We start from the raw sequence: 10,593 nt of genomic DNA, 5'->3' as shown, positions 1-10,593 counted from the left end.
ATTATAATGGGGATAAAATTGTCCATTTGCGACAATCTGTGCAGACCCCAGGAATCAGATCCCTACTATAAATTATTGGGTAATAACTGATTTTCACAACCCCTTTATGTTAAGTTTCATTCTCATGCTGCTGATTTTACAGGCATATAATCTGCACCCAAAACGCAATGTGTGAACCAGCAGGGATCCGGCAGGAACAGGACAGGGCTGGGCTGGCGCTTTCTCATCGCTGGACGTGTCTGTAAGGGTACGTGTCCACGGTCAGGATGGCCGGCGGTATCGCCGGAGCCCCGCCCCCTTTCTGGGACGCGATGATGCCGGATGTGTTAACTGTACACATCCGGGATCATCGCACCCTCGCATAGCGCCCTGTGATATTACTTGCGTCGCCGCAGGTAGCACGGACATGCTGCGATCTGAAAAGACGCGCAGCATGTCCGGAGTCGCAGGGCCGCCGCGTGCGGGTTTCCATGCATAGTGGACATGGGATTTCATAAAATCCCCTCCACTATGCTGGAACATCTGGACGCTGCGTGTTTGACGCTGCAGCGTCAAACACGCAGCATTTACTTACCGTGGACACACGGCCTCAGGGTACGTGTCCACGTTCAGGATTGCATCAGGATTTGGTCAGGATTTTTCATCAGTATTTGTAAGCCAAAACCAGGAGTGGAACAATTAGAGGAAAAGTATAACAGAAACATATGCTCCACTTCTGTATTTATCACCCACTCCTGGTTTTGGCTTACAAATACTGATGAAAAATCCTGACCAAATCCTGAACGTGGACACATAGCCTAATAGTGTGCACTCTGTGTAGGGTCACTGTGGTCGGGCTGGGTGGGGAGGAAGATTACGACATGCCGTTAGGCAGGACGCAGCAGTGACGGCCGGGTCCAGCGCTGGTTCTGCGGCGCATCCCGCACACAGGTGACGAAAATTAAATTTCCCGCCTTCACTCCAGCCAATCAGCTACTAGTTTTCCTCTAAACCACGCCTCTCCCCTGTTTTCTTATTGGAGGATCGTTTGTATTAAATATCCGGGAGCAGCCGGACTGCAGAGAGTGACCGATCATCATCATCATCATCATCCAGACTCGTGCAAGATGGACCTGAAGGAGGAGGCCAAGGTGAGATCCGCTGTGGAGAGCGGTGTAGCTTATCCGCTGCGAGCGGCGACCTCTTTATAGCGTAGCTGCTGCCCTTACCTACTGCTGTGCCAAGAAGAACTGTCATGGGGGCACTGTTGTATAAGCGTGTTGTGCGTACTCACTGGAGTTTCCTGTACACGTTTCTAGTTGTAATTGTAGAACGTGAGGCTTAATGTAACCCAGCAGATCTCTGCCTTGTGGTATCTATGGGCACTGCTGACCCTGCTGTGACTATGTATAGTACATAGAAAAGAGACCTCCAAGCAGAGCATATGGGTAAAAAAAAATTTTTTTATTGGCACACAATTTGATTAAAAAAAAAAAAAAAAAATGTAAACAATCCATCCAGGAAATGGGAGCAAGCAAACACTGGGCAGATGGTGAGGTTACATCCAATATTGTGCAATATAAACTAATTCAAATGGACAAATGCATGAGGTGGAGAACAATAATATCTTAAGGTGCAAAGTGTAAACAATTAAAGTACTAAGGGGGATACAAATAAGCTGGACAATGCTGGGATCTGTCTCAGACTTACAATGAATGTCTAATAATTAGTAAATCTCATTAGTAGACACCAGAGACAGATCCCAGCATTGTCCAGTTTATTTGTATCCTTTGTACTTTAATTGTTTACACTTTGCACCTTAAGATATTATTGCTCCACCTCATGCATTTGTCCATTTGAATTAGTTTTATATTGGATATAACCTCACCATCTGCTCAGTGTTTGCTTGATCCCATTTCCTGTATGGTCTGTTTACATCTCCAATTTGTTTTTAATTGTGTTCCAAAAAAAAATTATGTACTCATTATATGATCTATGCTTGTTGAACTCCAATTTCTACATGGGTTTTGTTGCATTGCCGTCCTGTGTTTTATGTAGGCACCTTTCTGCTATGTATTGTACATACCTGACATAATGGTCTTGGTGCTGTTGCTGGTAATGGATCTCTTTAATTCTCTAAGACTTATCCTTATTTTTGGGACTTCCTTCCTACATAGTTATATAGTGGTCACCTGACAGCTATCCTTGGCTCCTGGCTGTCCCGTGGGCCCGGCAGGGGTCTTTGTTATGAATGTATGGATCCCTGTTTATCACCAATAGTGTAATTTAAAGATGAGTAACCCTTCATAATTTATTTATTTTCTCTCTTCCTCCTCTCCATTGTGATGCTTGCCAATTCTCAAGTGTTCTCTAAGGGTGGGGGCTGCAAATCCAATAGGATGTGTAGCGCCCCCACTCTGCCGCAGGGCCGAGGGGTACCCGGTACCGGGCCTCTGAGTCTCTGCTCTGGGGTTGTCACGGTGGCTAGACCCGGTCCGTGACCCTGCTGAGGGGCGTACAGTGTAGAGATGTGAATAGATGATGGTGGTGGTGATGCTGTAGTGGTGCGGTGCAGTAAATAACGAGGACACCAGGTTGCAGTCTCTTTACTGAAGATCTCTGGGTCCTCAGTCCGGAATCCGGATAACCAGGCTGCGCAAGTCCGGCCGGTCCAATGGCACCTCCAGAGTTCTCTTAACAGGTGGAAATCTGCGCCTTCCTTCTAGCGCTATGTGTTGCGGTCCTTCCCTGCTGTGCTTACGGAAAGTCCCCACAACTGTTGTGTCTGTTTCTTAACCCCTTCATGACCCAGCCTATTTTGGCCTTAATGACCTTGCCGTTTTTTGCAATTCTGACCAGTGTCCCTTTATGAGGTAATAACTCAGGAACGCTTCAACGGATCCTAGCGATTCTGAGATTGTTTTTTCGTGACATATTGGGCTTCATGTTAGTGGTAAATTTAGGTCGATAATTTCTGAGTTTATTTGTGAAAAAAAACGGATATTTGGCGAAAATTTTGACAATTTCGCAATTTTCACATTTTGAATTTTTATTCTGTTAAACCAGAGTTATGTGACACAAAATAGTTAATAAATAACGTTTCCCACATGTCTACTTTACATCAGCACAATTTTGGAAACAAATTTTTTTTTTGCTAGGAAGTTATAAGGGTTAAAATTTGACCAGTGATTTCTCATTTTTACAACAAAATTTACAAAACCATTTTTTTTAGGGACCACCTCACATTTGAAGTCAGTTTGAGGGTTCTATATGGCTGAAAATACCCAAAAGTGACACCATTCTAAAAGCTGCACCCCTCAAGGTGCTCAAAACCACATTCAAGAAGTTTATTAACCCTTCAGGTGTTTCACAGCAGCAGAAGCAACATGGAAGGAAAAAATGAACATTTAACTTTTTAGTCACAAAAATGATCTTTTAGCAACAATTTTTTTATTTTCCCAAGGGTAAAAGGAGAAACTGGACCACGAACGATTTTGTCCTGAGTACGCTGATACCTCATATGTGGGGGTAAACCACTGTTTGGGCATACGGCAGGGCTTGGAAGGAAAGGAGCGCCATTTGACTTTTTGAATGAAAAATTGGCTCCAATCTTTAGCGGACACCATGTCGCGTTTGGAGAGCCCCCGTGTGCCTAAACATTGGAGCTCCCCCACAAGTGACCCCATTTTGGAAACTAGACCCCCCAAGGAACTTATCTAGATGCATAGTGAGCACTTATAACCCCCAGGTGCTTCACAGAAGTTTATAACGCAGAGCCGTGAAAATAAAAAATAATTTTTCTTTCCTCAAAAATGATTTTTAGCCCAGGATTTTTTAATTTTCCAAGGGTAATAGGAGAAATTGGACCCCAAATGTTGTTGTCCAGTTGGTCCTGAGTACGATGATACCCCATATGTGGGGGTAAACCACTGTTTGGGCACACGGCAGGGCTCGGAAGGGAAGGCACGCCATTTGGCTTTTTGAATGGAAAATTAGCTCCAATCATTAGCGGACACCATGTCACGTTTGGAGAGCCCCTGTGTGCCTAAACATTGGAGCTCCCGCACAAGTGACCCCATTTTGGAAACTAGACCTCCCAAGGAACTAATCTAGATGTGTGGTGAGCACTTTGAACCCCCAAGTGCTTCGCAGAAGTTTATAACGCAGAGCCGTGAAAATAATAAATGTGTTTCCTTTCCTCAAATATTTTTTTAGCCCAGAATTTTTTATTTTTGCAAGGGTAACAGGAGAAATTGGACCCTAACAGTTGTTGCCCAGTTTGTCCTGAGTACGCTGGTACCCCAAATGTGGGGGTAAACCACTGTTTGGGCACACGTCGGGGCTTGGAAGGGAGGGAGCACCATTTGACTTTTTGAATGCAAGATTGGCTGGAATCAATGGTGGCGCCATGTTGCGTTTGGAGACCCCTGATGTGCCTAAACAGTGGAAACCCCTCATTTCTAACTTCAACACTAATCCCAACACACCCCTAATCCTAACTGTAGCCATAACCCTAATCCCAACCCTAACCCTAATTCCAACCCTAATCCTAACCCTAATCCCAACCCTAACCACAACTGTAACCCCAACACACCCCTAACCACAAGCCTAATCTTAACCCTATTTCCAACCCTAGCCCTAATTCCAACCCTAACCCTAAGGGTATGTGCCCACGTAGCGGATTCCTGTGAGATTTTTCCGCACGACTTTTGAAAAATCTGCAAGTAAAAGGCACTGCGTTTTACCTGTGGATTTACAGCAGATTTCCAGTGTTTTTTTGTGCGGATTTCACCTGCGGATTCCTATTGAGGAACAGGTGTAAAACGCTGCGGAATCCGCACAAAGAATTGACATGCTGCAGAAAGTACAACGCAGCGTTTCTGCACGGAATTTTCCGCACCATGGGCACAGCGGATTTGGTTTTCCAAAGGTGTACACGGTACTGTAAACCTGATGGAAAACTGCTACGAATTCGCAGCGGCCAATCCGCTGCGGATCCGCATCCAATCCGCTGCGGATCCGCAGCCAAATCCGCACATGCCATAACCCTAACCCTAGTTCTAACCCTAACCCTAGTGGTAAAAAAAAAAAATATTTTCTTTATTTTATTATCCCTATCTATGGGGGTGATAAAGGGGGGGGGGGGGGGGGTTATTTATTTATTTATTTTTTATTTTGATCGCTGTGGTAGAACCTACCACAGCGATCAAAATGTACTTGAATGGAATCTGCCGGCGGGTGTACTGAGCATGCGCCCGCCATTTTGGAAGATGGCGGCGCCCAGCGAGGAGACGGCCGGACACCGGGAGGATCGGTAAGTATGAAGGGGTGGTGGGGGGGTGGATTGGAGCACAGGGGGGGTGATCGGACCACAGGGGGGAGCGGACAGCAGGACGGGGGAGCGGGCAGGAGCACGGGGCAGCGCAGCACAGGACGGAGGGGACCAGGCCCCATAACGGAGGACTGGGGGGGCGATCGGTGGGGTGGGGGGGCTCACATCAGTATTTCCAGCCATGGCCGATGATATTGCTGCATCGGCCATGGCTGGATTGTAATATTTCACCTGTTTTTTAGGTGAAATATTACAAATCGCTCTGATTGGCTGTTGAAAGTGAAACTGCCAATCAGAGCGATCGTAGCCACGGGGGGTGTAGCCACCCCCCCTGGGCTGAAGCACCACTCCCCCTGTCTCTGCAGATCGGGTGAGATTGGAGTTAACCCTTTCACCCGATCTGCAGGAGCACGATCATTCCATGACGCATACGCTGCGTCATAGGTCGCATTGGCACCGACTTTCATGACGCAGCGTATGCGTCAAAGGTCGTGAAGGGGTTAAGTTCCCTCACTACACGATTAGATGTTCTGCTAATCCTCCATCCCTCCCTGATGTTGCGGTTAGGACGGCACCCGTATGACGGGTAGGCTCGGAGCTCTTCGGGACCCTAGAGTCGCCCCTCTCCACAAGTTGCTCCCCAAGACTACATAGGTGATTTAGGTGAGACAGCCCGCCTTAGACTGACTGTCCTGCCGCTGTTTGGAGTATTGCTTGAAGCTGAATATTGTAATACTCCCTCGGCGTTCCGGCCGCCGGTTGTGCGCCTCAGTAGGATGTTGCCTCGGTCTTACAGCACGACTCCTACTGGTATTTCTCCTTGTTGCTTTGATCTCGTTTCTCACTCAGCACAATCTCTCGCTTCCAATCCCTCCTTGGGTACCGCCGCTATACTGAGCAGGCACGGTCCCGTTACGTTCGCTCAAGTTGCCAAGCCTCTGTCAGGATCCCACCCCTGACAGGGACCCTACCGAATCTTCTCCCACAACACCCTCTGCCACAAGCTGTTGCCTGGTTCCAACCCAGTCAGCTTTCTGCCTAACTTCCTGCCTGACCCCCAGTTTACCCACAATGGTGGGGAGTGGCCTAATGAATAGAACCCTTAGCTCCCCCTGGTGGCCCGGCTGTGAAATATATTGGTGTCTGTGATACCTGGTCAGATGAACTCCTTCAGTGCCATCAGACGTACCATAGCTCCTCTTAGTGGCGGAGCCACAGTACTGCAACGACCAGGACTCTGGGGCGCTGCAGATGACTGTTCAATGAAAAGTTCTCCAGAGGCTTAAAGGGGTCAGGAATACAATGGCAAACCAATACTCACAAGCACCAACTGGATCCAGCACAGGCCACACCGCAGCTTGCACTGAGGCAGGAGTTGATATAACCACTGCACCAGCAGAAACAGGACCACCCTGGCCATTGATGTGTAGTTTGTCACATGACTGCTGCAGCCAATCTCTGGCCATAATGATCCTGGTGAAGGTGATGTCTCCTTCTTCCTCTGGCATCCTGTGCTGGATTCAGATGGTTGCCTGTAGCTGAGTATTGATTAGACCTCATTCACAAGTCTAGTTTTCACAGAACACACCCTTTATAATTTTTTTTTTCTAACACCTGGAAAATGGATGATCCCTATAAAAACAGGTAAATGCAAAACTGAGTAATTGAGCTGAAACAATTTCTTAATATTATACCTCAATTTGTCAGCAAAGTAAGTTTCAGAACTTGTGAACAAGAACTTGGTCATTTTGATCAATTTGTAAAAGCCCACTGCCACTTTGCAGTGATATTGCTGCCCCCTGCTGGTGCAATACTAATACCCAACAGCCCCTATGGTGCCTGCACTCTGCTTTATGTAGTTTATATCCCACATAGCACTTGGCCAATGTTGATCCTCTTGTGTGTACCCTGAGATGTCTGGTCCAACACTGCAATTTTTTTAATAAAGGGTTGTCATCTGTCTATTAAATGCAGGGAACTTGAGGTTATATTAGGTGTAATATGTAGTCCAGCCCTCTGCAACTTGTGTCTGATGTAGGAAATGCTCTTGTCTTGATGCATCCTTCTGTATTTGACACTTATATCTTTTTTTTATGACAGATGTTCCTGGAGTTCTCAGACAGGCTGGATATCTTCTCCTCCCTGAGCCCACCTTTGGGTGATGCTCCATTTCCTTCCTCCTGCACTGCGCCCAAAGGCATGGGACTTTCCTCCTTGCGTTACAAGACTGAGCTTTGCAATCGATATGCCGAGAACGGTTTTTGTGCTTATAAAAATCGCTGCCAATTTGCCCATGGCCTGAGCGATCTCCGACCACCGTTCCAGCACCCAAAATATAAGACTGAGCTCTGTCGCTCTTTCCACATCCTTGGGACCTGCAGCTATGGTCCACGTTGCCTGTTCGTTCACAGCCATAGCGAGAGGAGGGAAGTACCAGACACGATTCGTCTCCGGCAGCGTCGCCCCACCCCATTCTACAGTAAGAAGCAGTGCCGCCTCTGGCGCTCGCCTGCAGGTTGCCCTTATGGCTCAAATTGCCTCTTCCAGCACCCAAATTCTGTTCGCGATGTATGCCGTCACTTTGCAGCCCTTGGGGTCTGTCCCTACGGTGTCCACTGCCTGTTTAAGCACACTCCACCTCCAGACCGCTGGGGAGCGGGAAGTAATGCTGGAAGTGGCTCCCTTTCACCGTCAGAATCGGACGCCGATACCGGGAACGACATCTTCAGTGAGTCGGCCAACAATGCCTTTAACTTTTCCAACTTGCTCTTACCACTTGCACTGAAGCTCCAGATCCTGGGGGAAGAAAACCTTGCGGTAAATGGTCCGAACCTCTCCAAGGAGGAGAACTCGCAGGATTGCCATGTGTTTGGCTAGTTGAGACTAATGTTTTGTGGTCCTTGCACTGATCATAAATTCTCCACATTGTACCCAAGATGGATCGGATTAGCTTTTATCCCTACCCCCCACCCCTCAACATATGGCGCTTATGTACATAAATGTTTAAGTTATTTCCTTTTAACCCTAAATGTAGATGTAAATTTTAATATTCCTAATGGACCCTATTTGGGTGACTTATGATTTTATATGACAAGATGTGTTTATATCACTAATTAAAACTTGACTTTATTTCTTTTAATAACTTGTGTAAGTATCTTCTTCTTTGATGTTAGTTTACCTGGTTCATCCAACACAAAGCTGCTAAATGGCAAAATTCCACCAATTGGCTGTTTAACTGCCCATTTACACACAGACCATGGTAAACGTATCCCAAACAATCTGTAATCGCTGCATAGGTTCACACAGGACAATGCACCGCACAAAAGATTATTCACCTGAAGAATATATAATTTTTTTTCATCCAGCTGGTTTACATATAAAAAAAGACTATGTTTCTGAAGAGCAGAGGCTCATGATGAGCTGCATTTACAACAAAAGTTGATTAAGAAATGTAAAAAAAATTTTTTTACTAGTCACTTGCCATACAGACCTTCTGCTGCATGTGGATGAGATTTGCTTGAAAATCTTACATGTGACTGATGTAAAAATTCCAACAAAATAAAATGCTGTTTGTTTCCAATTTATAAGGGAGAAGGAGATTAAATTTTTATTTTAAGGAACATTGTTAAAATGAAGGGTAGAAAGAAATTTTGGGAAAAGTAAAGTGTAGGATAATGTGGGGGGAGAGACTAGGAAAAGAGCGGTAAAATGATATATGGAAAAGGGGTAAAATAGTAAACTGAGAATATTCTAACACTAAAAAGAAAATGTATGGTTATACTGGTCAACAATCAAGGTTTAACAGTAAGAATTGAATGCATTCTGTAAATACAATTTTGCTTCATATTTTGGGATGTACTTGTGTTTGAGGGATAAAGCAAGTTTGAAGCTATGTATGATAGCAGTTTCCTCAATTCAAAAGCTAAAATTGTTTCCTATGGCTTAAAACTAGTTTTGTGTATAGCTAATGAAGCTTAATTTGTCTAGTCTTCTAATGCAGTAAATTGTGTAAATATACATATTCCTATTCAACAACTCTTTACAGACATCGTCCCTGTCCCCTCTGGGGCTCACAACCTAAATTCCTTATCTGTATGTCTCTGGAATGTTGGAGAACCCAGGGGAAAAAGGGCTGTGCAGTCGGTAAGCCGTACCACCAACTCAGACATTCCTGAAACCACAGCACTGGTCACTACTGAGCATGTGCATAAAGTGCTGCACTGATTCATCTCAACTAAAAGCTGATCTGCTTAGATCAGGAACAAACATAGGACATTTCATATCTTTCCCAACTTCTTGTGAAAACACTAACCGTACTGAACTCAATTTGTTATATATTGGTGGAGTCCATATAAAATGGCCTGACTGGGAGGAAAACCACTCAAAGACGGGGAGAACATACAAACTCGTTGCAGATGTTCTTGGTGGGATTTGAACCCAAGACAGCAAAGCCTCAGTGCTAACCACTGAGCCACCATGCTGCAAGTAAGTCTTCTCCAGCCTGAGAATAATTGGTTAATTTTAAGTCGATATTACAAAATTTGGTATACTATCTTAGAGAAATCTGCCTCAAAATTCTCAATTCACTGGTAAAATCTATAGTCAGGGAAGATGGTTACATTACTGAGAATCTTTTTAAAAATCATCTATGTAAAAGGGAGGTATTATAGGCAGCTTCTATCTCTACTACATAGAACGGAATTTTGGCAACAACTGTCATCTCCTACCTGAGGAGTTACAATCTGAAGACAGAAAATAAGAGGTGAAACTTACAATTAGCAAGAATGGCAGCAGATAAGGATCAGATGGTCTGAAGCCAGGTGAGACAAACTATTTAAGAGTGTTGGCATTCTGCCCCTCTACGGTAAGGTAGCATTGCTGGCAATAGCTATCAGTTTGGACATCTAGTCCATAGAACCATCCCTAGATAATGCAAGTAGGCCCCAAGCAGTGCTACCTTAACTTCAAGGTCAGGAAGCACCTACGCGATTCTCCTAAGCTACTAAAAAGAAAGCTAATAAATGTGCCACCTGTAATGTTACATTTCTGGGGAACTACAACAAAGCGCTATGAGGATTGTATTGCTAACATATTTAAGGATTTACAATCCATTTATAACCAACATGAAAGCAATTTCTACCCTTATGCCACCTCACTCTCCCCAGCCTAAAAGACCCAGGTGGGACATGGAATATTCTACACCACTGTTACCTGAGGGAGTTAATACTTGTTTTCTTCAGAGAATACAGATGCACTCAGGCCATTAGGGTGTACCGTGAAAA

General features: G+C 45.1%; 1 protein-coding gene across 1 annotated transcript; it reads left to right on the top strand.

Moving 5' to 3' along the window:
• Positions 1 to 1,014: 1,014 nt before the first annotated feature.
• On the top strand, positions 1,015 to 8,453 carry LOC143809602 (uncharacterized). The gene is made up of 2 exons (XM_077292647.1): positions 1,015 to 1,130; positions 7,412 to 8,453. Exons 1-2 carry the CDS (start codon positions 1,107 to 1,109, stop codon positions 8,186 to 8,188), a joined length of 801 nt encoding a protein of 266 aa, XP_077148762.1. The 5' UTR covers positions 1,015 to 1,106; the 3' UTR covers positions 8,189 to 8,453.
• Positions 8,454 to 10,593: the final 2,140 nt, after the last annotated feature.

Source organism: Ranitomeya variabilis, chromosome 2 (assembly GCF_051348905.1).
Source record: "Ranitomeya variabilis isolate aRanVar5 chromosome 2, aRanVar5.hap1, whole genome shotgun sequence".
NCBI classification, from domain to species: Eukaryota; Metazoa; Chordata; class Amphibia; order Anura; family Dendrobatidae; genus Ranitomeya; species Ranitomeya variabilis.
Note: the sequence above shows the minus strand (reverse complement) of the source record. Positions and strands in the feature narration are given on the sequence as shown.

Bases quoted from the DNA above. Each gene is read 5' to 3' on its own strand.
- LOC143809602 (XM_077292647.1), top strand. From the start codon at position 1,107: ATGGACCTGAAGGAGGAGGCCAAG. The intron at 1,131-7,411 runs GTGAGATCCGCT...TTTTTATGACAG, and splicing joins ACCTGAAGGAGGAGGCCAAG to ATGTTCCTGGAGTTCTCAGA.